Here is a 26,501-nt window from a genome sequence, read left to right as displayed (position 1 = left end):
TGTTTTATTGATTCAAGCTATAAATAATGATTTAAATTTTACTATTGGCAGTTCTATGATTTAGTACTTACAATTGGATCCATGCAGCTTTTCTGTTGCTGAAAAGGAAAGGAAGGGCTCCTCTTTGACCACCAAAAAGGCTATGCTAGGGATCATAGGGTCTGCATGTATATAAGCCATGGGGGCTGTAGTAAGGCATGAAACTGAGACGGAGTGAAAAAGCTGGTGCCAACCCACTAGTCTTTAAAAAATATCACATAAGTAAATGTGCCAAGCTCACAGACTGCTGCCCAAGCTTATCAGGAAGTTGCTTTAAATACTGTTACATCAGTTTTGGCATATTGGATATATCTGAATATAGTATATACCTGAATACAAAGGGAGAAACCACAATGGACTCCACATGCATATATCAGGATGCTTTTCAGGTTTCACATATTGTTTAGAAAATATGAGATTTTTTACAGCCTATTTTTAAATACATCAATGGCAAACCACCTCCGCTTCTCACTTGCCTTGAAAGCCCCAGCAGGGGTCACCATATATCAGTTGTCACTTGATGGCACTTTACACACACATTCCTAAATACATAGCTTCCTAAGATGATGCAAACCAGTCCTTAAACCTGTGCATTGTTGGTTAGAAGCTGCCCTTTAGGAAAGAGAGGACTTTGATACGAGGCCCACCAAATGCAATCCTACAGAACACCTTTGATATTTGCACATTTGAAATAAACTAATTTATATCGGTATCTTGGTCATTGTGATTTCATCTTGTTGACTATCACATCAGTCTCCTTAAGACTTGGATGCTTTTACATAATTAAATCAATAGCTTCATGGGAAAGTGCACAAGAGGTATATAAAAATTCTACAGCCTGATCTTAGAGGAATTTTCATACAATCTTTGAAGCTCCAATACAATCCATGCTTACATGGGAGTAAATTTCATTGAATTACAGTGCAGTTTCATGCACTCGGTCAGCTCAGGCTGGAGTAACTGTACCACTGAGGTTGTATAATCCTGGACAATGGTATTTCTCTTGCACATGGCTTGGATGGCAGGCCTTTCCTTGTTTACAGAACCCCCCACCTAAAACACCAACTATAGACCACTGAGCAGACACACAAATGCAGGAACCAGACCTTGCAACAAACCTAGATGCCAACTTCATTCTCATATAATCAGACAACACCATTACAGGAACATTCATACTGTACATGGTCAGCCGTTCAATCTTGGTCTCATCCTTCAGTATGTCAGCAATTCCTTTCTGCCTTCACAGGACAAATTGATCATTTCATGTGCAAAAGAATAAACGGACTCAAATCTGACATTTAAAATTGCCTTGGTCTGATCCGCAGGGCTTATGTTCTTAATATGTAGACGCTGGGGGGGTTGGGTGGCATTTTAATCTAGGACATACAGTTGCTGATCTAAAAGTTATTGTTCTCCTACAAAAGAACTTTATGGGGTGAATCCAAAAGTGCTAAATTAGGATTCATCAAGAGATCCAATACTATCTCAAACCCAGGCTTAAACAAAGACTTAGGTTTCCTCTCTAGCTATAGTTGCTAAGAGCTCAGCATGAACCCACTCTTTGCAGTTGTTAATTAGTTCTGCTTATCATGTTTCAGACTGTTTAGATCTGATTTTATGTTAATCCTGCTTTATCCAACTTCTGTCTTTAGGAGTGGTCCTCACCCACTCTCACTGGATTGTAACATCTTCCCACTCCCATCTTTGTGTTCCATGTAACTTTTAAGTTTAAATAGTTGCTGTGGGTATGCAAATAAGAGAGGCTTAATGGTGCTTTGAGTATCATCAGAACGAGTGTTGTGCAGTGGTTAGAGTGACAGATTGGGATCTGGGAAACCCAGGTTTGAATTCTCTCCGGCTAACCTTGGACCAGTCATACACCCTCACCCTAATCTCCCTCGCAGGGATTGATGTGAGGATAAAACGTAGAAGATGTAAGTCATTTTAGGCCCTCACTGTGGAGAAAGATGAAGTATAGATAAAGTAATAAATGTCTGAAAGTGGTCTGTGCAGTAACTTTTGTTGTTTTTGCTCACATTTTGACTTGGCAGGTAGAAAATCCAGTCTATACCCTCGGTCCCTGGAGTGACCGAGGAGCCTTTACACAGCTTCCTATACTACCAGTGCAGGATCCTCCTCCTGTGCCCTCTCATCAGATCCACACCAAAGTGAGCCCCAGAGAAATTCTGGAGTGCTCCATGGACCTTGGCAGCAGCAAGGCTGGTCTGGGAGGTGATGACCGGTATAAATCACATGCAACATTTTCTTCTTTATCACCAATTGTGATGCTCCAAACAGCCCACTTGGGTGGTGAATAACAACAGTGCTTATATACCACTATTCTAGATGAATTAGTGCCCAGCACAGAGCAGAGAATAAAGTCAGTGTTACTATTATCCCCACAATATAGCTAGGGAGCTGGGGCTGAGAGGAGTGGCTTACCCAAGGCCACCTGCTGAGCTCATAGCAGTAGTGGGAGTCAAACCAGCAGAGTGCTGATTCAAAGCCTAGCCGCTTAACCACTGGTTATGTGAATTCTTTGGGGACACATAGGAGTATCCTCTCCCACACTAGCAGAAAGCCCCCTGAAACATGCATTCCTTTGTCATCTATTACTCCCTCTGCCATTTGGCTCAGACTGTTGATACTCTGGCCCATTTTAAAACAGCCTGGAGACCACCATGAAAAGAATGATTATGTTTAAAAGGTAAGTAACCTTGTTGGTCCACAGCAAAATCCAAAGACCATGCGCTATTTCATATCTTTTATTCCGGTCAACCAAAATAACCGAAGGCAGCCTTTCATGTTCTCTTCATCAGGTTAGATGTTTAGGGGGAGGAGGGGAGAGAATCTTTGAGGCCATGAAGGGCCAGCACTCTGTGCAGAATGCTGACAGCAAGGGGCACAGGGTGATGCCAGGATCAGTTTGTAGCCTTGCCCTGCTGGGAACAAGCAGCAAAAAATGAGTCATCCAACTGAAAACATACAACCAACACTTGGTCAAAAGTCTCTTAGACACTTATAGCTGGCTTTAAGATTAACCAACTTTATTGTAGCATAAGCTTTCGAGAACCACAGCTCTCTTCATCAAGGTGTCCTGCCTCTGACAAAGATAGCTGTGGTTCTCGAAAGCCTATGCTACAATAAAGTTGTTTCGTCTTAAAGGTGCTACTCTACCAATGTGCAGCTACAGACTAACACGGCTAACTCCTCTGGATTTATAGCTGGCTGGCATTTATGATCAGAGACGATAAAGTATGCAAACTTTACGCTTAGGATTGCACTGACAGAGGACTTTAACAGCAACGCTATGTTAAATGTCATTTGCCCAGGGAAATCCCAGCGCACTGGAGAGCTGCCTCAGCCAGAGCTCGCCCCCCGCAAGGATGCTGCCGAAGAGGACCATGCCAGGATGCTGCTTTGCCCAACCAGCCTGGTGCAGCAAGGAGAGGGTCTGGAGAACTAGCACATAGTGAAGACGGGCGCCTCCTCACCGACCACACCATGGGGGGGGGGGGTTAACGCAGAAATTCCACTGCGCACGCGCAAGGCTCAGCGCGCACCCACGGCTGGACTCAATAGGTGAAGCGGAGAAAATGTAAAAGGAAGTCAGGTGGCACCATAAAGGTTAAGATTTAGTCCGCTACGAGCTTTTACTGAGCCAGAGCTCCCACCTGTCTCTGTCTCCCCACCCAGCCCGTTTACTTTCCAGCTGTCCTAAAGTTAAGACGAGAAACGAAAGCGCAGTCTTAACTTCCGGTAAAAACCGAAAGCCAGCGGCAGCCGTGATGAGCCTCTCCAGTAGCAGAGCGGTGCTGCTCTAGCCCTTGACACCTCTATGCTAAGATTCTCCGGGCTGCGATATTCTTAGAAATTTGAGGTAGAACCCGGAGAGGGGCGGAATTTGGGGAAGGGAGCGTCCTCAGGAAGGTAAAATCTCATAGAGCAGCCATTTTGTTTAAGGAAACTGATTTCTGTGGCCTGGAGATCGGTTATCATTCCGGGATATCTCCAGGTCCTACCTGGAAATTGGCAACGCTTGAAACGGTTCAAATCCCGGACCGGAAGTGACTGCGGCGACCAAGATGACGCCGTCTCTTGATGTTTTCTGTCTCCTTGGAGACGGCAGGCGTCGGCGTCGTGACGTCAGGAGAGGGACGGCCCAATTATGGCGGCGCTGCGGCTCCTCTCATGCCTGGCCAGGCCGCCTGGCCTCAGGTGCTCCCTCCTCTGCCAAGCGAGGGCGGCGCGTGTCCCCGAGGCCGCGCTCTGCGCCTCGCCCCAGCACCGCGAGCGCCCCTGCCCGTGGCTCCCAAGGGCGCGGCGGCCCCTCAGCACTCTCTCGGCGGAGGGCTTGGTGCGAGCGGCTCCCGCCTCTCTTCAGCCCTACCTGCGCCTCATGAGGCTGGACAAGCCTATTGGTGAGTCCCGCTGTCACTCAACGGGCAGGGAGAGGGAAGAGTCTCCGCCCTTGGGTTGGCCAGACACAGTTGAGTCGAGGCATGACAGCCCAATCGTTGCATCAGAAGACTTGATTCCTTGGGTCGGCTCCCAAGCAGGATTTGAGCCCAGTGGCACCTTAAGACTAAGAAGATTTTAAGGGTGTAAGCTTTCGAGAGTCAAAGCTCCCTTCTTCAGATGCAGGGAAGAGTGGAGATCCCTGAGCCTTTATAGTCAGGAGGTGGGTGGGATGAAACAAAGAAGGGAGTATGGATGAAAAGGGGTGAGGTTTGATAGATTCCCACACCATGTGGCTGAATGTCCATGAAGGCGGGTAGCTGTGTTGGTCTGCAGTAGAACAGCAGGATTAAGAGTCCAGTGGCACCTTAGAGAGCAACAAGATTGTCAGAATATGAGCTTTTGAGAGTCAGTGCGATCCTAAGAAGAGTTACTCCAGTCTGTGGCCGATAGCTTATACTGGAGTAGCTCTTCTTAGGACTGCACTGAATGTATTTGAAGATATCTAGTATCTGAAGAATTTCTGATGATATCTGGTATCTAACAAAGGGAGCTCTGACTCTCAAAAGTTTCTACCCTGAAACTGTTGTCAGTCTCTAAGGTGCCATAGGGCTTAAATCCTGCTATTCTACTGCAGACCAACAGGGCTCCCCATCTGAATGTAACTTCCAAGCATGTATGCTTAGCACTGAAGTCTCTGGCTGTAACTGTGGAGTAAATCCCATATGTCCTTATGGAACACACTCACCTGTCAGTGTGGTGAACTCATTAAAGAGCATTATTAAGTTAATAATGACCTAAACTGACCTAAAACTAGCAAAAGCCAACTTCAGTTTCCCTCTTGTTCCTGGTTTTAGGAAGAGTGTGGGGATCCCTGAGCCTTTATATTGCAGTTGAGAGGTTGGTGGGGTGAAGCATAGAAGGGAGTCAGAATGTAAAAGTACAATGCATCTTAATTAGAGCAGAAATTAGTTGTGAGATAATCTTGAGCTATCTGAAGAAGGCAGCTCTGACTCACAAAAGCTTATAGCCTGAAGATCTTGTGGGTCTCTAAGGTGCCACTGAACTCAAATCCTCTCGATGGTGAAGCTCTCTGGGTGATCCTAGACTCAGCATGCTCAGCTTAACCTACCTTCCAGAGTTTTTGTGAGAATAAAATAGGGGAGGTGAGAAGAACTGTCCCAAGTTCTTTAGAGAAAGGTGGGATCAAAACATAGAAATATGTTTCCGTTAAATATACTTTAAGATGTTCAGCAGAAATCTTTGTGCTATTCCTTGAAAATCTTTTAGCTTGCTAGGAAAGCCTGCTTCTTTTCACTCCAGGTTTGTTTTGCCTTTCTTTGGGCTTTATCTTTAGCTATTACTTTCTCACAAGATCTTTGGGGAAATATCACTAAACTTCTCATGGACCTGATATAATTGTAATCCCTGTTTTTTAAAACCCGCTGAACATTGTGGATGAATCTTGAAAGCTGGTTGCTCTGCAACATGTTATTTCAGGGTCAGTGGTTTTATAGTCTTTGGACTTGGCATTTAGGTTCCTGCCTCGTTGTCACACTCTCTCAGCCTAATCCGCCTCACAGGGTAGTTGTGATAATAAAAGCGGGGGGAGGAGAATGATGTAAGCCGCTGTGGCTCCACATTGGGGAGAAAGGCAGGGTAGAAATGAATTAAGCAAATTGATATATTGCCTGTAATTATGATTTTCTTTGGATGTGTATCAAGATGTATCATGCTTCCTACTTCAAAATCTATACATGTATGCTGCCAATTTTTCATCTATCCTCGTCTTCAGTATTAGCTTAATGTGGAGACATTGGTATGCAGCTGTTCATCTGTGTGTTGTGGAAAGCTCCTGTTGATATCTGCTCGTCAAGTTGTGTGCACAAGTCCAAGCCAGTCTAGCTTCCTTCTGGTTAGTTGACAACCTTGTCTGTAACTCCTCATGTCCTTCTTATGGAAAAATTAACTCTTATGAGTAGCCTGAGGAGATTTACAAGACTGCTTGATCACCTCCCTTGCAAGCAGGAGCTTTGGTATGTCTTATCTCCTTTTCCGTGTCTGTCTCATTTCCTCTTGCATTATGATGCTGGTAATGCAAGACTACGCAGGAGTTTCCCTGCTTCTGTGGCTAATTCCACACACGTTGGATAATGCACTTTCAATGCACTTTATCAATCGTTTGAGGTGGATTATTTGTTCCGCACACAAAAAAATCCATTCCAAATTATCTATAAAGAGGATTGGAAGTGCATTATCCAACATGTGCGGAATCACTCTGTGTCTTAGATCCCCATCCCGCAGATATGAGACTAAACTTAGGCTGAACTTTCTAAGATGTATTTATACTCTAAAGAAGTTAGATTTACTAGTTTATGTGAAATATTTATATTCCACTTTTCCACCCTGTCAAGAGGCTCAAAGCAGCTATGTTTACTATTACAATGGCTTACCATATATTTGGCAGCCTGGCCAGCCGTTATGCAGATCCTCAGATCCATTCTAGTCTAGCCAGTTCTCTCAATGGGGATCCCCGCTAGCGCAGAGATGAAATTTATCCTTTGTTCAGGGGCATCTCCATTCATCTCAGTAAAAAGTGGCATCTCTGCAAGATACTGTTTTTCCGCTAAAAAAAAATGGGAGAAGCCAACGCACATTGAGAGTTGCGTCTGAATATAGTACTTATCTTGCAATGGATTGTGGTGTTGGAGGCAAGTTCCACTGAATGAGTCTCAAAGTACTATAGAGCAGTGTTTCCTAACCTGTGGGTTGGGACCCAAAAATGTGTCATGAAGCCTCTGAAAATGGGTCGCACCCCAGCCCATCACTAATGGTAGCTACTGCCCTTTGCACCCTTCTCTTTCTCTCCTCTTCTTTCTTGCCAGCTTCTCCCATTCTCAACTTTCTCTCCTCTTCTACAACAATAATGAGGGGGGAAATGCTGTCTGGCAACTAGTAACTTTGCAGTAGTAGCCGGAAGAAGGGAGGGAAAAAAAGCTGGAGAATAGGTGGGAGCTGTACAACACGTGGAAAAACAAGAGGAGGAGATGTGTGCGATTGTAGGCTCTGTCTTGGTGCTGCACCTTTAGCATCCCACCTCTTGCCTAGCCCTCTGTAGTGCCTCACTGCCCACTGGGGGAGGTGTATTGTCCTGAGCCACTTGACACCCCCCTTTTGCCAACATCTGCCAACTTCCCACATCTCCTTAACCCCCTCCCCCAGGTCCTTCTCAATATCTTGGGCCAGCCCTAGATGGGTCACCATACAAAGTATGTTGGGACTTTTGGGTCACCATACCAAAACGGTTGGGAACCACTGCTGTAATGTATTCAGAACGGGGGATCAGTTTTTGATCACTGGCAGCTACTATGGTCAGGTTCTCAGAGGTCATCAGGGGTGTGCTGTCAGCAGAAAATATCCCACTGTCAGCAAAAACATAGAAGCACGAGATAAGTCAGGGAACTGTTGTTGTTTTTTTCCCTTTTCAGTGTATTTTGTATATTATCTCTTCTGTACATCATCATATAGTTTTTGAAAGCCCTGAGGAAATAAAACGTGTGGTGGGGAGGAACTGGTCTTATGTGGTTTCTCTAATTCTCTTTCACAAAGAGTTGTGAAATACCAGATTACCAGGTGTTCTCTTGAAAATAAACTTTCACAACTTTCAACTGCTTTTTCCTTAGAAAAGTTACTGTTATGTCTTCTGCCCCCCTTCTATTTAACTTTTTCCTCGTACCAATTCTTCTGTTGCTGTGCATTGTTCTATGTATATATGTACTGGCTGCCCTGACCTGGATAGCCCAGACAAACCTGAGCTCATCAGATCTTGGAAGTGAAGCAGGGCTAGGTAATTGAATGAGAGACCTCCAACGAAGGCCAGGGTTGCAGGGGCAGGGAACAGCAAACCCCCTCTGTGAGTCTCTTGCCTTGAAAACCCCATTCATTTATACACGTCTTTCTCCCCAGTGGGGATCCAACGTAGCTTACATCATTCTCCTCTCCTCTGTTTTATTCTCACAACAACCCTGTGAGGTTGGTTAGCCTGTGAGACTGTGACTGGCCCAAGGTCACCCAGTGAGCTTCCATGACAGAGTGGGAATCCGAACCTGGTTCTCCCTGATCCTAGTGTGACACTCTAACCACTGTATCAAGCTAGTTTTCTGCTCACCTCTCCCTCTCTCCAAATGAAAATGAAATTCCAGTAAAGAAGAAACCGAAATGGGGGTGGGAGTTAAGAAACTGATGCCCTGGTTTTTTTTAGTTATTTATTTATAGCTCCCTTTTCTGACTGATTCAAGATGGATTACACTAACTCAGTACAGTCATCAACGGGGATAATTGATTCGCCTACATTTCTCCATCCTTAATCCCTTTTCTAATGTCTTCTTTAGGGACATGGCTGCTGTATCTTCCTTGCACTTGGAGTATAGGCCTTGCAGCGGAACCAGGCTGTTTGCCTTCCTGGTACACGCTGTTACTGTTTGGTACTGGAGCAATCCTGATGCGGGGCGCAGGCTGTACAATTAATGACATGTGGGACCAGGACTACGACAAAAAGGTAGAGAGAACTCCATGGGCTTGAAAAGAACAGGCAGGCTCATAATGTTTTGCTAAGTAAGTAAACTAGCCTTTCTTAACGCAAGTCTTCTTACCCAGAAAAACTCAACGGAGGCAGAAGCATTGCCAGCATCTGCACTCCACAGCAGGAGGTCCATGGGCACACCTCAGGCTTCCTCCATTCCTCCCAGTTCTGCACAGCCAAACATCTTTTTAGCATCCCTGTCTCCCAAATTTTAAAAGCAGCCCGCTGAGCTGTGCTAGAATGTGCAGGCAGAGAAAGCTAAAGCAAAACCTGTAAGCTGTTCTCCATTTCTTTTCCAGATGGGAACAAGTCCAAATCATGAGCTTTTTGTCAACTTTTCTTATTATAACTTGTTTGAAATTTGCGTGGGGGATTCATTTATTTCTTGAGACTAGAATGTCTGCGTTCCTGGCTAAAGCGCAATACACGTTCTGACGCGTCGCGAAAAGCATAATTCTCAGCCCTCTGTCCCCTGTAGGCTTTTCATCAGCCGCCGTGCTGGTCTTCCTGATGCAGCCTCTCAAACTGACCCGCATGTCAACAGCATCTTTCAGTACAAGCCATAATAAATCAAGAATAGATACTTTAAAGATTAGAAAGCTCAGATTTAGGGATGCAGTGGAACTTCGGCTTGTGTACCTGATTCCAGGTTCAAAATAAAAAGTTTACAACATTGTTTGCAAACACATGGAAACTGGCCAGATTGTTCAAAAGTCTACTCCAGAATAGATGTTTCAGAGTCTATCACCGTAGATAAAAGGAAACTTTCACTTAAGATTCTCTGGTTTCCCAGCTGCTTTACATAATGTTATTTAAAGCATGTGATGCTGCCCTTCCGGTCCGTTGATATGGAATACCAGGGGTAGGAATGCACCTGTCACGTTTTAGTCTTCCTCTTGATGGTGGCTGTTTGTGATGTCTGTGCTCAGAGCATCATCTTGCCTCCATTGTAGAGTTGCCAAGTTCAAGGTGGGGCCTGGAGTTCTCTTGGAATTACGATTGGTCTCCGGACTACAGAGATGACTTCCCGTGGAGAAAAGGCTGCTTTGGAGGACAGACCGTATGTGTCAGTCCTTGGCAAGTAAATCCCCAAGTTCTCCACAGCAATCACACAGGTGAATTGGTTGAAGTAACTTTTATTAGAGATCTGTCAGGTTCAAGGTGCTCAGACAGTGGAAAATTTGGCAGAAGTGACGTATTGAGGGAAAGCATGGTTAGTTATAGGTTAAGGTCCCACCCCCAGGTTAGTAGCCCGTTGGAATTCTGGTGCGAACGCCAGAGTCAAAAAGTATCAAGAGTTTAGACTACGATAAGCAACAATAGCAAATTGGGAATAAACTCATCCTCGTTCTCAGGGAAGATATATTTCAGACTGGCTGCATCTGGTCTCAAGGCCATAAGCTGCAGAAATGAAAGTGTTTAACTTCAAAGCAGAGATACCACACTGAACTTCCAAATAACAGGCATTGAATGGTACTCAGAACTCTGCATAGTGTCAGAGGACCAATAGGTTGCATATAACATACTCATGGCACGTGCTGCAGGCAGGCATACATGACATAATGGCATCACATTCCCACTGAGCTCCTTCGCCTGTCCAGACTGTGGCCTCCCCAGGCACTACCCCCAGATTTCTAGGAATTTCCCAAGCCGAGATTAGCAACCTGGAGCTGGGGATGGGGGAGCTGTTATAAAGCCAGCAGTTCTAGTTTCTCAGGGCAAAGTGTGTTACATCACATTGCAGAGCACAGACAAAAAAACAAGACTCAGTCAAAGGAATGGGTGTGGACCATTCCCAACTGTTGATGCATTGTTTGTCGTTAAACGGTCAATTGACCTTTCCAAATGTAGTATAGTAACTAGGACAAATAAGTTGGTTTAACAAAATTCCTTTATTATTCAATCTACGTTTTACAACAGACTACATTTTATGTCGTATCCAAAGCTACATAAAAACCCTGTTCTTTCAGTAATATATATTTTGTCTCCGGCAAGAAAAAGGGTAACTAGATCTTCTGTTGAATGGCTTGGTACAATAGCCAAAAGTGGAACAATTATGTTCTCTCTAACTCCTTTATGGTACAGTAATTACAAAATAAGAACACATGAGCTAAAGCCTCTACCATTCCTCCACTGTAAGGACCATATAATCCTTAAGGATTATTATAAGGGTTGTTGTTGTTGTTTATTTTTAGTTCACTTCTAAGAGCCAAGGTAGATCCAAGTGAATATAATATAATCAGTAGCTAGGGCATTCACAGCAAAAATATAGTATGATCAACAGTTGGGACATTCAGTGAAAACTGATACAGTAGGGGATGGTAGCCACAAATTTGAAAACTAGCATAAAGTGAAGCACAAAGATGAAACCTTTCTGAATTAAACTGCAAATAATTGATGTGGCACCTTTAGCAACATCGAAATGCCCAGTTGGAGCGTATCTACATCAGCAGACAGTATCCCAGTAGCCTAGTCTACCTGCCCTGTCCCTTACCAAGGTACCTCTTTGAGCTATGACGCAGCCCTATAATTTGAGTAGAAAAGCCTCTGAAAACATTACACCCTGCTAGTTTAAATTTTTCTGTATTTTGGTACAGTTTCAATGTTTAAATAATTTGCCTTAGATTGATACACCCAATAAGGTGCCTTCACGCAGGTTTGCTGCTCCAATAAAGGTCCTCTTACTAATCCTATCCCCACCACTGGAGATGTATGGCAAGGCTGGTTACTTGTTCTATTTTTTATTTAACCTGTATTTAAGTGATCTGAACTCCCTCCTTAAAATTTGATTCCCATCTTCCAAAATTAACTGAAGCTAAGATTAATGCCTTATTATGTGTTGACAATGCAGTAATTCTTTCTAAAACTATATTGGGTCTCTAATAGGCACTTAAGAAGTTTGCAGAGCATTGCAGGAATGAATGTTTGGAACCTAATTATGATAAAACTAGACTGCTGGCCTTCTCAGCTGTTGATAAATTGGCCAAGTAGGAACAGGGCTCATTTTGAGGGGGAACATTCAGGAACGCAGTTCCGGCAGTTCCCCAAAGAGGTCACGTGTCAGGTGGCCCTGCCCACCTGACTCTCAGCCATTTTGGGCCTGTTTCGGCCTGGATTGGGGCTGAAACGGCCCGGATCGGGCCTCTGACAGGTGGTGGATCATTCTCCCACTCAGCGGCGGCCCAATCCTGACAATTTTGGGCCCCTTTTCAGCCATTTTCAGTCCCTTTTTGCTATTTTGGGCTCAATTTCGGCCCTGAATGACCAGGATCGGGTCCAAAAGAGCCAGGGAAGGTGATGTCAGGGGGTGTGGCATATGCAAATCAGTTATGCTAATACCACACCTCTGGTGATGGCAAGGGGCATGGCATATGCTAATGAGGCATGCTAATACATTCCTCTAGCTGTTTTTCTACGAAATGACCCCTGAGTAGGATGAATCTGAATAGACTACATAAACCTCTGGGGGAGGAATTATTTTTTGTAGTAAGCTAAGCTCCCGAACTCCATACTATATCCAAATCTAATAGTATCAAATAGGTATATGCTTTGCAACTCAGGAGCTTCTTGCTGAACTCTCCCTTTGAAACTTTTCTGCTGAAGTACAGCAAGCTAGGCTGTTGTTGGGTGTGTGGGGAAACCGAAGTGCTTCTCTACTGGTACTTTATCTAGGCTAATCTGCGAGGGAAAATTATTTGGTGTATGAGGTCCAAAGTGACAAAGCTTGTGTACCATACGTGTGTATATATAAGCAGTATGGATGAGATAATAGAATGACTGGAATACTTCTGTGCCTTTAGGTTACAAGAACAGCATGTCGGCCGCTGGCTGCTGGAAAGATTTCAACTTTTCAGTCTCTTGTTTTTCTTGGAGGACAGCTTAGCTTGGCTTTATGCATCCTTTTGTGTTTGAACTATTATAGGTAAGTTGAAAGCTTTGGTCATATCTGTCATAACGTTTGCCTTTATGAACGTGCTCCTTGAAATCCTTGCGGGAATGAATATGGAAAATGCTGCATTAGACTCTAGCAGTGTTTTTAGCACACGTGTTTGAGCAAGCGGGCGACATCTTTACGGATCGCTCTGGGAAATCTACATGGCTGGCCCATTCTGATGTCACGTCTTGCTTGGGACCTGTGTGGGTACCGGCTTTGCAGGGCGAATAGCCTTTTGTTATTAGAGCATAAGTAAGAGATTGAAAAGTTCTGCCCAGAATTATTTTGTTGGGGGAAAGGTTGTCTTGAGCTGTGACAGGCCTTTCCTTCCAACTAAGGAAACCCACAAAGCCTCCTATAATTTTGTTTGTTTGGAAATGTAATCCTTTCCCTCAGTTGCTAGATGTTCTTATGGTAGCAAGAGTAAAGGTTCTGGGTTCTCTGCCATGAGGTAAACCTTGTGGTGAGTAAGAACTCAAGAGGTCACTGAAGAAGGAGGCTTATTAAAATAACAATGATTTATTTATGTACAGGTTGTTTTTCAAAAAAACAGAGGAGCAGCCGAGGCCTCCCAACATTAAAAGGAGAAGCCTGCTGAGGCACTTAAATTTAAGCTAGTAATGGTTTTAGATTGCAATTTAACGCTTTGCAGTACAAACAGGCTTTCACTGACTAGCCACCAAGTTGGAACCCTTCACACATGCACAGGATTCCACCCACAAAAGCCCGCCCTTTCCCAAGAGTCAGGCTAAAGGATATGAGGGCTGCTTATCGCCATAGACAGTCCTCACAACTCTGTTCTCTCCCAGAGGTAAAGTTAAACCACTCTGCTGCAATATCAGGCAGAGAGCTACCCAAGTTTGCTCTTTTGCTGAGGCAGCCCTGAAGTGAACTGCTGCTGCCTTTCCCTCCAGCATTCCCTCCTTCCTCTGAAAGGTGATTGGATGTTGGGGCAGCACTCCCATCGGCTCAGGGATGGAGCAGCTGAGTGGCTGCTCTACCTTTCAGGGGCAAGACCAGCCTCCTGTCCATCACAGTCATCTTTGCATCTTCAGTACAACAATACGTGAACAGTTACGCTGGGAATCATAGGTTGAACGTAGGATATAGATGTGTAGTAAATTATTAACACATTATGTTTTTAAAAAATAGCACATTTTTTGTCCCTCCTACAGGCATGTGAGGGAGGCATGTGTGCCATTCTTCCTTGAAACAACCCATGTGAGAGAAGTTAGGCTGAGAGAGACTGTCCATAGGATTCCCAGTGAGCTTCTTGAGTGAATAGGATTTTGTATCCAAGCTTCCCTGCTCCAGGTTATCTCACACAGGGTCTAAATAAGCAGGTTTTTATACTTTGGTACTCCATTGGTTGATTCACATGGATCTGTTCAACTAATTAGGGTGCCTTCCTCTGGTGCCTTGAAGGAACGTAGTACACTTAAGAGAACAGACTTACGTGATTCAGCTCTTGATTTGCTGTAAAACATGTCATTGTCTACTTTGACCGTGCAATCCTAAGCAGAGTTACTCCAGTCTAAGCCCACTGAAGCCAATGGGCTATGAGCCAAGCTACAGGAGACAAATTACACGAGGACATGCACGTGAAGGGAGTCACAATGTTAGCCGGGAAGCTGCGTTTTAAAAGAGATTGGAGGGCTTTGTCAATTTCCCCTCCCTACAGAGCCAGGGAAGATCCCTCCTCAGAGGGTTTGTTAATTTCCTCTTCACCTCCTAGAAGGGGGCGTGAACTGGACAGAGCCCTCAGGAGGCAAAGAGGAAATTAACAAACCCTCTGAGGAGCTCTTCCCTGGCTCTGTAGAGAGGGGAAATTGCCAAAGCCTTCCGATCTCTTTTAAAACTCAGCTTTCCGGCTAACATTGCGACTCCCTTCACATGCATGTCCTCGTGTAATTCGTCTCTTGTAGCTTGGCTCTTAAACTGGCACGACGGTTTAGGATTGCACTATCAGTTGCCTTGAAATAGGAAGGGTACAAATGCAAACAATGATTGTTCTAAGCTAAGAAATATCTGTACAATAATAATTACCTGCATTAAAAAAAATCTCTTTAAATGGTTTTCTTCCTTTCATATACAGTATTGTGTTAGGAGCAGCCTCTCTCTCTCTTGTGGTGACCTATCCCCTTATGAAGAGAATAACATATTGGCCACAGCTGGTCTTGGGTGAGCTTCAGAATTTTTTTTTTCTTTCAAAGAGCTTATTCCTACCAGCTCTGTTATGTTTTTGGAAGAATTTAATCACATTGATTTATGGAATTTATATGCCACCTTTCCAGAAACCTCAGGGACTTCTCGTGTTGCCATGTAGAGTTGAAGCCCTTTGGGGACTCACAACTAGTCAAGCAGCTACTTGGCTCAGAAATATTGTGGCCCCTTGCCACATTTGTGATGGACTAGTCCCTGTAGTACCATGGCTTTTAGTGCATTTTAGGTAAGAAAGAATAAGGAAGCAGCTGCTGGCAAAAAGAGAATGGGAAAAGTAATGGCATGTATTTTGTTTAATACACCATTTGCCAATAGGATGACCATATTTGGTGGAGACAAGGTTCCTGTCTCTTTTAATAGTTACGTAGAAATTCTGGACAGGTGCCATTTATTGCATCCGAGAACTTGGAGGTGAGGAAAGCTCTGTTTGCGGAGATTCTCCCATCTGCATAACCATTAAAGAAACCACCACCCTGCCCTCTTTTTATGTTTGGCCATAAGATCTGTGAACACGTCACAGGATGGAATGAAAGTCATGTACCTTCTATGGTAAATACAGGTAAGGCTCAGAAATAGGAGGGGCAGGCCTTGAGCAATATCTTTCTGTGACGGGAATTGCGTTCTCCTTCAGTAGCTCTGACTCACTTTCCTAAAACAGTGAAAGAAGTTCTCCTCTCCGTCTGCCTAGGCACAGTGATATAAAATGCTGCAGCAATGTTGCATTTCTTGATGTACAGGGAAATAGTTATTCTGGGCTACAATATGGGCAAGGCCACAGGGCAGGTCTCCTTCCCCTTGCATTACTAATATATTACTTGTGGCATGCGATTCTTTTTGCCTGGGGGCCGTAGAGGATGAAAAGAGCTGAGGCTGCCTGGCTTGTGGGAAAAGCCATAATATTTGCCAACAAAACTCAAGTCTTAGTGTGCCAGATTCTCTAAGCAGCCGTGGTATTTCTTGTTGCTCCCAACTAACTTGGCTGCTCTTCTGATTTTTTTTTTAATGGTTTCACATCTTCCTGTTTCGCAGGTTGATTTGCATCAGATTCCATGCACAGTCTTCCTAAACTATTTACTTATTTATTTTAAAATATTTATGTGTCTGTCTTTCTCCTGAGTATCTCAGAAACTAAGATGAGCAACAGTAATGAAATTATAGTTTTACAAAACAAACATTAAAACAACAGATATAAAAACATTAAAACTGGATGAAAAACACCTTACGCCTCCTCAACCAACAAGTAGTTCCCCTCTGACCAGGCTCAGACTGCCCCAAAAGCATTCTGGGACAGCTTTGTTTTACAGCCTCACTGGGACGCTTGGAGCCCCCCTAACCGTTTCCAGGAAGTTTTCCCATAGACATACTGTGGGCACAGAGAGCCAGTGCAGTGCAGCGCTTACAGCATTGGTTCCCAGCCATGTTGAGTGTGAGGACCTCTTTTTAACATCAAAACATTTCTCACCCACCCCAAATGATAGTAATACTTCTATTAGTGAGTTGATTGGGAAAAGATCAAAATGACAATGCTTAGAGTGCATACAGATTCACAGACCCCTTGCAATACTCCACAGCCCCCCAGGATCCCCTGGGAACCACTAGGTTAGAGTGTTGATCCAAATTCAGATCCCTGCTCTGCCTTGAAGCTTGCTGGGCGGCATTGGACCAGTCTCTGAGCCTAACCAACATCACAGAGCAGTTGTGAGAACATAATGGGGAAAGGAAACCTATTCACACTGTCCGAACTCCCTGGAGGAAGGACAAATAAAAATGTAGCAGATAAATACAGTTTGTCTTTGTCATCTGTCTTAGGTCTTACCTTTAACTGGGGTGCATTACTTGGGTGGTCTGCCATCAAAGGCTCTTGCGACTGGTCTGTTTGCTTGCCCCTGTATTTCTCAGGAGTTCTGTGGACACTGATATACGACACCATTTACGCTCATCAGGTATATAACTTTTTTTCTTGCTTGCTTAAAACCCATCTTCTGGGATGGCTATATTTTTTGGTAGAATTCAGCTCAGCAACTTATACCTTTTAGGAAATTCTCTCCTGCACTTTAGTAAACAGCGCACAGCCACTTTACTCATTACAGTTTTCTTTGAACAACCCCACAACAATGAACTGAATTTGCATTTGGGGCTGCTTTTTTGGTCTGAAGCAGCAGAATTAGTGGGAGTATTGGGATGTCCCAAAATGTCCAGAAAATGAATTTTTTCTGGAAAACAATGACCTAAGGAAGTATTGTTAAGTTGTCTGGTAAGATACGGCCCCTCCTTTTCACAGAACAGTATTAAATATACAAACATGGTGGTGTGAAATAACACTGCACCTCATGTGAAAGCAGATCTTAAGGCTCTGAATGTTTGAAACTCTGGGTATTGTGGAGCGCGTTGACTTCTGACACCAAAATGCTGTGTGGGGCGGGGGGGAGACATTTTACTAGCCTCAGATACATTGGAATTTGACTTGGGATAGTAAATACACCCCACATAATTTATGTGAGCTATTTCACACAAGTGCCCAAGGTTTCAGTGGTTGTGGTTGATGCTGAGTAAGTTGGGACTATGTTGCTGAAGAGAGACTTCTCTTTTTTGTCTGCGTTGTTGATATTTTTATGCTGCTGATGAAGAGCTGTCTTGAGGCATACAGGCAGGATAAAAATACAAAAATAAATATCTATAGATGTAGATGCTTATAAGCTGTCCTTATCAGCTGACCTCCTTTCTCTTGATGATGTGAGACTTTGGAATGGCTACACACCCAGTATTTTCCACAATCAGGAGCACATGAATCATAGATTAATGGCTATCCATAAATAAACAAGGAATGGAGGAGGGGGTGGGACATGGAAATCTGCCTAACCTCTTAACATCTCCCCCTTCCCCAAACATTCTGTAAGCTTTAAAGGCTGGAGAAGGGTGATTTTACCTTTCCTCCTTTTTCTAGACAGTTTTTTTTTGCCTACGTTGACTGTTTTGTTGCCTTACACAGTTTTGTTTGCTTGCATTGGTTTTAATTTTTTCAGTCCTAGCCCCGCTACATTGTTTTGGTCATTGAAGATCTTTGCATTCTTTTATTAAATAAAAGTTTTGTATCATATTTTGTCATCTGTCTTGAGTCTCAGTGAGAAAGGTGGGCTATAAATGAAATCATTAATAATAATATTTCCCCCCTTCAGCTGATGCTCAGATGCTGCAGCATTCAGTAGCTCCTGAAGTGTATTCGGTGCTCAGCTAGCGAGTGTTTTTTTGTCTGAATGGTGGTTTGGTCTTTGGTTCAGGAGCTTCTTGCTCTGCAGGTCATGGCCTTAATTGCTGCACAACACAAGCTCTTGATCATTTTTGCTTGCTTTCTTCCTCCTTAAACATTCCCTGTTTCAGGAAATATCTTTACCTGTCAAAAATATATTTGAATTCAAATGCATTAGGTTGCATATATTTTTGATAATGGATTGCTTGTGAAATAGTGGCTGTTCTGCAGCCACCATTGTCCTTTTCACTCCTGAGTTAGGCTTCATGCTGGGACAAAAACGCTCAGGAGATTATCTTCCTGATACAGTTAGCAGCTACATTGCAGTTTCTGGGCAAAAAGAGTACAAAAGGACCATTTTTCACTCTACATATGTTTAATGCCACTGGCATTTCACTTTGGTGTTAACATCTATACAAACTTCCATTGTAGGATAAAAAAGACGATGTTGCCATCGGTGTGAAATCTACAGCGCTCCGATTCAATGAAAACACAAAACTGTGGCTTGGTGGCTTCAGCGCCCTGATGCTTTCAGGGCTGGCTGTGACAGGAATGAATTGTGATCAGACTTTACCATACTATGCAGCTGTGGTAGCCGTAGGCACCCACCTGGCACAACAGGTTAGATTCTCAACTTTTTACTATTCTTTAATGGGATAAATAGTCTGTCTGACTTGCATTGTTAAGCATCGTTACTGCAGCATCCAGGTGAAACGCCTGCTGTTCATTTCATATCTTTTCGTTTTTCTAAGAACAGAATGGCTTTTTGTCCCCTATGTAGTTCATTCTTATTAACTTTTCTGAAAGGTAAGTTCCAGTTCAAGCTAGGTAGACTACAAACTCTTTAGCTGACCTCCTCTCTTCCCTTGTAGTGAAAGACAGGGACTGTACAAAGGAAGGAGAAAGATGTCTGGGTTCCTCTGACTTTCATTTCTCAGTCTTGGAGAACTCAAGGGGTAGGGCTGGGTAGGGAGTGGGCGGGTGGGTGGAAGTGAGATTTCATTATCTACGGAGTGCTTCACTAGCTAGTTTATGCACTTAGCAGAATTAGGTGGCAAAGCTTTTCTGGGTTTTGATTATCACAGGTAAGTTTGTGTCCATTTGTAATGCTCCTCCCAGGTGTGTATGGCAGGGAACTCAGAGCACATAGGGAAAAAAGCATAGCAGAGAGAGATGGAATCCTTCTCTCTGACCTGCTGGCCTTGTACGTGTCTAGCCCATTACTCACTACAGAGTGGCGTAAGCACTGAAAATGGAGGGAGGAGGATGCTTTTTCCAAAGCTGATGGTGTACAGTCCCCAATTCTGTATTCAGTTTCCCCCTTTATTAGTTTCCAACAACAGGAAGGAGGAAAGAAAATGGCAAAATTAACACACTACTCATCTCTTTACCATGTTCCTGTGGTATGAGGTCATACTGCTGAGAAATTCCAGTGACTTTGGTGTGCAGGGAGAGCAGACTAGGGCGTGTGGTCTAGGACTGGAGAGTTCTAAGCTCAGCCCCTGCTCTGCCACACATGTTCTTTATGACCATGAGCATGTCGCTTGAATATTTAGCTCCTTGGTTATTGCATGGAGGTGCTAGTTCAGACAGGGAGTCACTTGCTTGCAGGTATATTTACAAATGCAATTACTCAATGTGCAGCCTAAAGTACTATAATCCTACAACAACAGGAGGATTACGAAAAAAAAATCCTTATATCAAAAAATTCAGTAGACCAAATGTGACACATCTGTTTCAGTGGGCCATTGTAAGGCCGTCATCAGAAAAGCCTTGAGTTGAGTCCTAACTTGGTCTATTGTAGCTGAAGTTCCGCCAGCAGAATTGCATTTCCTTTGACAGATAAAGAGATGGTGACTTCACCTGATTTCCTCCTCCTGCCGCAGACCTGTATGTTGTCCCTCTTACTGTTCCTGGGGGTTCAGTGACCAGCAGGAGCCCAAGTTCAGGAGCTCAGAAAGCTCCAAAGTATGTGGGGGGGGGGGAGTTACCTTCATCTAGCACAGCTCCACTCCCACTAATTTGGATTCATACCCCTCATTCCAGTAACTATCAATGTACCTCCAGATAGTGGTTGCCTCCTGGCCTTATTTGCTTTACTACTTGATTTTGCTGAATGAATGAACTGAGGCTTGTATTCTTCACCCTCCCTGTGTTCAGCAGGCTTGTATGATGCTATCTTCATTCCTAGGGAGGTTCGTCTTGCCTCAAACAGGGCCAGGGCTTTCTTGGTCCTGGCCTCAACCTGGTGGAACTCTCTGTCTGTGGAAACCTGGGCCCAGCCGGATTTATTATCTTTCTGTCAGGCATATGAGGGTTGAGGCGGGCAGGCCGAAAAACTGGCCTCCAACCGGGGGGGGGATTCCCCCCCCCAAGATTGTTGTCATCTGGTAACTGGCCGCCCAGGCCCACGGATGTGTCTTAATGCTTGGTGATGTGCAATATGGGCGCAGCTGTCCGTTTTAGACTTTACTGCACTGACTGATATGTTTTAATCTAATTTATGTGGTCTGTTTTTATTGTATTTATTATTGCCTGTGATCCACTCTGAGCCCGCTTGTGGGGAGAGCAGAATATAAATGGAAATAAATAAAATAAATAAATAGCAACACAAGAAAGTAATCATGGGGGGCACTACAAATCAGGATTTTTACTGCATTGTTCTTCCTCTGGATTTATCTGAGTGCTCACACATGGTAAAATAGTAAAGAGTCCAGTAGCACCTTTAAGACTAACCAACTTTATTATAGTATAATCTTTTGAGAGCCACAGCTCTTTTCATCAGATGCATGGACGACGAAGAGAGCTGTGGCTCTCAAAAGCTTATGCTGCAGTAAAGTTGGTTAGTCTTAAAGGCGCTACTGTACTCTTTGCTATTTTGCTAGTGCAGACTAACACGGGTAACTCCTCTGGATCTCACACATGGTAAAATCTTTACCGGGGGCTGTGTTGCTCTCCCCACCGGCTATATATGCCATCTGGTAAGCTGCCAAGTGACTGGTGGTCATCTCCTTTTGCATTGTCATTGTGAAGCCAGAGCTTAAGGGGTTTGCTGTACTGATTATTAGAATGATTTTAGAGATTGGTCTTCTCCTCATACTCCCATTTTTGGTGTGCTAGCCATCTAAATATTGACAAAAATTGATGGCCGTGATGTGGTTTTATCTAGTGCTATCCACATATATCTGCATAGTGTAACAAAACAAAAAAGTACCTACTTGAGCAGTTTACAGTTTGTCACCAATGAGAAAGAAGGCAGAAAAGAGGCATGAAAAAAGACTGTTAGCAAAGAGCAGCAAAAATTGAGGGAGGGGAGAGTTTGTTGCTGCACAGAGTATAAAACACGGCAACCCGCAAAAGACTCTAAAGAAGAGGAGATTTGAAGGGGGCTTTAAAAAAACGCAGATTCAACAGGTAATAAAAATAAAAAAGTGTAATATTGTCTCTTTCCTCAGATATACACTTTGGACATACACAACCCTGAGGATTGCTGGAAAAAGTTTTCTTCTAACCGCACAGTTGGACTCTTGCTTTTCGTAGGGATTGTTCTTGGAAGTTTACAGAAAAAGAAAAATCCAGAAGAAACAAGGAAACCTCCAGACAGTAGTTAATGCAAACGAAATGAACATTATGGCCAAGAAAAGGAGTACAAGGAGTTTTAAAAAAGTTCTACACACTTTTAGCGAGTTCTTTTTTTGTACTTGAAATGCTTTGTGAAAGTAGTCTTTTGTAGGAACACTATATCTCTTGATGTCTAAACTCTGCCAGTATGTGGTCTGGTTAATAAAAAATGTTTGAGATCTTCCTACTGAAGCATCGAGGAAAACGCCTGAAGTTCTACACCTGAATTTGAATACTGTAAAATTGCAGTAGGTGTTACAGCATTGTTCTCCAAACGCAACCATTATTTTGCAATTGTACACTATTGTAAGTAGTTAACTTATTAAAGGCTTAGTTTGCATAAAAAGTTCTATTGTTCTGAAACAATGAAGCAAAAACTATAGTGTGACTTTTATCAAGGTGACATTTGGTTTCCTGGAGTTCTCATTCATACAATTTAAGTGTTGTCAATCCACACAGCTGGTTCATACTCAACAGTGTAAATGTGGGATGGCTGCCAGTGTGATGTAATGATTAGAGTGTTGAACTAGGATCCGGGCAACCCAGGTTTGAATCCCCACTCCTCCGTGGAAGCTTGCTTGACCTTGGGTGACCTGGGTCCAGTCACACACTAAATCCTGACCCACCTCGCAAGGTTATTGTGAGGATAGAATGGAAGAGAGGAGAAAGACATAACCTCTTTGGATCCCCATTGGGGTATAAATGAAGTTTTTGAAAAGCTGGGGGCTATGCGTGAGGAGAATCCGGCAGGCCCAAGTCTTCATGCAAGTGCTGGAGCCCTAGATCATAGTTATACAGTGCTATCCTAAACAGAGTTAATACAGTCTAAGCCCCTCAAAATCAGTGGGCTGAGACGAGTAACTCTGCTTAGGATTGCACTCTAAGTCAGGATTTGCAATGGACCAAACAGGAGTACCAGAGGTTGCTCTGGTAGTTCTTCTTAGACTACTTTGATTCACTTGGGTCATAAATCTGCCTCTGGATCCCAAGTCTTTTTTCATTTAAAACAAAGTTAGAAATTATTTTTCATGAGGCTCTTTTTTCTGGAGAATTACTTATTATTATTTCATTTACTTTGTACCGTACCTTTCTCTCCAAAGGTGATCCAAGGCAGCTCCTTCTCCATTTTTTTTCTCAAGAAAGCCCTGTGAGCTAGGCTAGGCTGAGTGTGTGTGATTGTGGCCCAAGAGCATCCAGCAAGTTCCCATGGCAGAGGGGGGATTTGAACCTGGGTCTCCCAGATCCTAGTCTCACACACTAACCACTCCACCACAGTTCTTGAATGGAAAGTAGATTTCCATTGTGTGCTCTCTGTTCCTTGGATTTTGCTCTTTGCATGTAGAAAACGATTGCTACTAGTTAAGTCTGGCTGTAATCCAAAAGGAGCATCTTTCCATAATGAGAAGATAAACTTCCTTTGGTCTGATATTGTTTAAGGCCAGCCATGCCACGAAACAGGCAGGCATGACCCCAACAGAGGCTGCATCAACTGAAGAGGCTGCCAAAAGTGTTGCGCTTGCAAACCTGCCTGGCCATCAGAGGTGGGAGTGTTGATATTCCAGGCTGCCTGTATGTATGCTGTGAGAGGCACAGTGGCCAGCTGATGCCCATAGCAGACACACACACCAGTCCTGAAGAGCACACTTGGGAGTAGGGGTGTGCAAGCCAAAAAATTTCGGCGAAAGCCGAAAGAAGAATCTCTTTCGAATAAGCTGAAAGCCGAAACGGCCAGCCGTTTCGGCTTTCGGCTTTCGGCTTTGTTTCGGCTTGCTTTCGGCTTTCGGCTTTTTCAATGGGAAAATGCCTCCGTCTTCCCGGACGTCTGGGGGAGGCATTTTCCCACCGAATCAGCCCAAAATTGGTGGGGACCTTCCTCTAACCCCTCTCTAAAAACCCCCCAAGTTTCAGACCGATTTGACTTTGGGGGGCCATGTTATGGCCCCCCAAAGCAGGTCCCCCTATCCTCCCATAAGAAAGCGAAGGAGCAGCATATTGTTAGCATGCTGCTGCTCATCTTCATTATTTCCTATGGGGAAAATTGAAGAAGCAGGCTTCCTTTGCCAGGGGTGGCATTTTGCATGCAAAATGCCCCCTCACCCTCAGGGGCCCTTCTCCCACCCTTCCTCCCACCCCCCACCAAGGCTCAGCCTGCTCCCACTTGGGGGGGCCATTTCATGGCCTCCCCAAGTAGGTGCTCTGCTCTCATCTCTACCACTGACAGCTGGGGGAGGCTTGTCTTGCCAGGGGTGGCATTTTGCATGCAAAGTCAGGGGCCCTTCTCCCACCCCTCCTCCCACCCCCCACCAAGGCTCAGCCTGCTCCCACTTGGGGGGGCCATTTCATGGCCTCCCCAAGTAGGTGCTCTTTTCTCTACCACTGACAGCTGGGGGAGGCTTGTCTTGCCAGGGGTGGCATTTTGCATGCAAAATGCCCCCCAACCCTCTGGGGCCCTTCCTCCCACCCTTCCTCCCACCCCCCACCAAGGCTCAGACTGCTCCCACTTGGGGGGGGCATTTCATGGCCTCCCCAAGTAGGTGCTCTTTTCTCTACCACTGACAGCTGGGGGAGGCTTGTCTTGCCAGGGGTGGCATTTTGCATGCAAAATGCCCCCCAGCCCTCAGGGGCCCTTCTCCCACCCTTCCTCCCACCCCCCACCAAGGCTCAGCCTGCTCCCACTTGGGGGGGCCATTTCATGGCCTCCCCAAGTAGGTCCTCTCAGCCCCTAAAGTCCACCCCTTACAGCCCCACACAAACCCAATTCCCCCCCCAGCTGCCACACACAGACCCAAATCCCCACATTAGCCCCTCACAGACCCAAATCCACCCCCACCTGCCCCACACCCATAACCCCAGGAACAGGCTGGCGAAGGCCAGCCCTCTCCCTTTGTTCCCTATGCTGGGAACTTCTAAACTCTCTTTCCCTGGGCAATTCTGCACAGCCCAGGGGTGCCACAATGGTGGGCACACTTCTGAGTGCCAGCTGGTCCCTGTGAAAGAGCACCTGAACCACAGACACCCTCCCTCAAATTCCCCCACCACCTACGGAGATGGCTGGCCAGCCAGCCCCATTGTTCCCTATGATGGGAACCAACTGCACAACAAAGAATAAAACACGAACAACACAAAATAAAGTTTTTTAAAAATTATTTTCTCCCTTTCAAAGTACAAGTAGGCAAAGCATTATGACACATTACACCAGCAGTCCCCCACACAGAAAAATTAACACAACTCACTTAACATCAGAGAATCACAAAACACGATTCCTGTCAAAAACACTTTATTTCTTGAACAGCTTTAGGTTACACAGCAGGGGGGCACACCAAAGGGCATGGCAGCAGTATCCTATACAAAAATAACACAACTCACTTAACATCAGAGAATCACAAAAGCACAATTCCTGTCAAAAACACTTTATTTCTTGAACAGCTTTAGGATACACAGCAGGGGGGCGCACCAAAGGGCATGGCAGCAGTATCTTACACAAAAATAACACAACTCACTTAACATCAGAGAATCACCCCAAAATATTGCTGTCAAAAGCACTTTATTTCCTTAACTGCTTTAGGTTACACAGTAGGAAGGCACAACAGGGCATGAAAGCAGTGTAATACATAAAAATAACACAACTCACTTCACATCAGAGAATCACACAAACACAACTGCTGTCAAAAACGGTGAAGTGGGTTGTATTATTTTGTGTAGTACACTTCTATCATGCCCTTTGGTGCGCCCCCCCTGCTGTGCATTCAGAAAGCCGAAACGCACATCCCTACTTGGGAGCCAATGACAGCAGTTTCCGCCCTGAAAAGTGCATCCGTCTTCAAGGCTTCCTAATGCTAGCCGTGAACCGACTTTCATAGGTGAAAGTTCCCACGTAAAGAATTAAAAGCCCATGGCTGAAAATTTGTAACACACTAATTCATCAATTAACTGATCACAAATTTTATGTTGCTACCAGATCTTTTCAGGTTGATTCCTGCCCTGGATATCCGGAAAACATTTTAAATTGCTACAGGCCACACTCACACCTTTAATCTGATGCACACTGGATCTGGATTGTCAGATAAAAAGATTTAACTGTGCCTGAGAAATTGCATAACCTTCCGTCAAGCAGCTTAGATGTTCTTCAGCTTCTAAGGTAGCCATGCTTCTAGCAAGTCTCTGAAATGCTAATATGCCTGTAGGAAAAAGATGCTGAGCCTCAAGAGATCAAGTTCACAGTATCTCCACATTTATGAGTTCTTTAGTGGTGAGTGACTCCCCCCCCCCAAGGGTAAGCAGACCAGTTGAGCTGCCCTTCCCTCCATTAAGGTAACTATGTAGCACTACAAGAACATATTGCACAATCGCTTTTGGAAATAATTTCTGTGTAGGGTGTGGTCTGTACTCCTTACAAA

At 44.4% G+C, this 26,501-nt stretch overlaps 1 protein-coding gene and 1 long non-coding RNA gene across 3 annotated transcripts; one reads left to right on the top strand and one right to left on the bottom strand.

Moving 5' to 3' along the window:
* Positions 1–2,790: 2,790 nt before the first annotated feature.
* Positions 2,791–4,169, bottom strand: LOC129336791 (uncharacterized). 2 transcript variants are annotated; one of them, XR_008597746.1, is made up of 2 exons: positions 4,062–4,169; positions 2,791–2,978 (listed from the first exon to the last, which is right to left on the bottom strand). It is a non-coding gene; the product is annotated as an uncharacterized LOC129336791 (long non-coding RNA). The 2 variants fall into 2 exon arrangements; XR_008597747.1 differs by having other exon boundaries at positions 2,791–2,981; positions 4,062–4,140.
* A 25-nt stretch (positions 4,170–4,194) lies between these two features.
* On the top strand, positions 4,195–22,428 carry COQ2 (coenzyme Q2, polyprenyltransferase). Its single transcript, XM_054990132.1, has 7 exons — positions 4,195–4,460; positions 8,889–9,055; positions 12,880–13,001; positions 15,109–15,194; positions 17,046–17,179; positions 18,916–19,104; positions 21,939–22,428. The coding sequence occupies exons 1-7, from the start codon at positions 4,208–4,210 to the stop codon at positions 22,092–22,094; spliced, it is 1,107 nt and encodes a 368-aa protein (XP_054846107.1). The 5' UTR covers positions 4,195–4,207; the 3' UTR covers positions 22,095–22,428.
* The last annotated feature ends 4,073 nt before the right edge of the window (positions 22,429–26,501 follow it).

This window comes from Eublepharis macularius, chromosome 10, assembly GCF_028583425.1.
Source record: "Eublepharis macularius isolate TG4126 chromosome 10, MPM_Emac_v1.0, whole genome shotgun sequence".
Lineage (NCBI taxonomy): Eukaryota > Metazoa > Chordata > Lepidosauria > Squamata > Eublepharidae > Eublepharis > Eublepharis macularius.
The sequence above is the reverse complement of the archived record's forward strand: the minus strand, read 5'-3'. Positions and strand labels throughout refer to the sequence as shown.

Excerpts from the sequence above, each read along its gene's own strand:
- COQ2 (XM_054990132.1), top strand. The coding sequence starts at position 4,208 with ATGGCGGCGCTGCGGCTCCTCTCATGCCTGGCCAGGCCGCCTGGCCTC. Across the intron at positions 17,180-18,915 it reads ACACCATTTACGCTCATCAG|GATAAAAAAGACGATGTTGC; the intron begins GTATATAACTTT and ends CTTCCATTGTAG. Across the intron at positions 19,105-21,938 it reads GCACCCACCTGGCACAACAG|ATATACACTTTGGACATACA; the intron begins GTTAGATTCTCA and ends CTCTTTCCTCAG.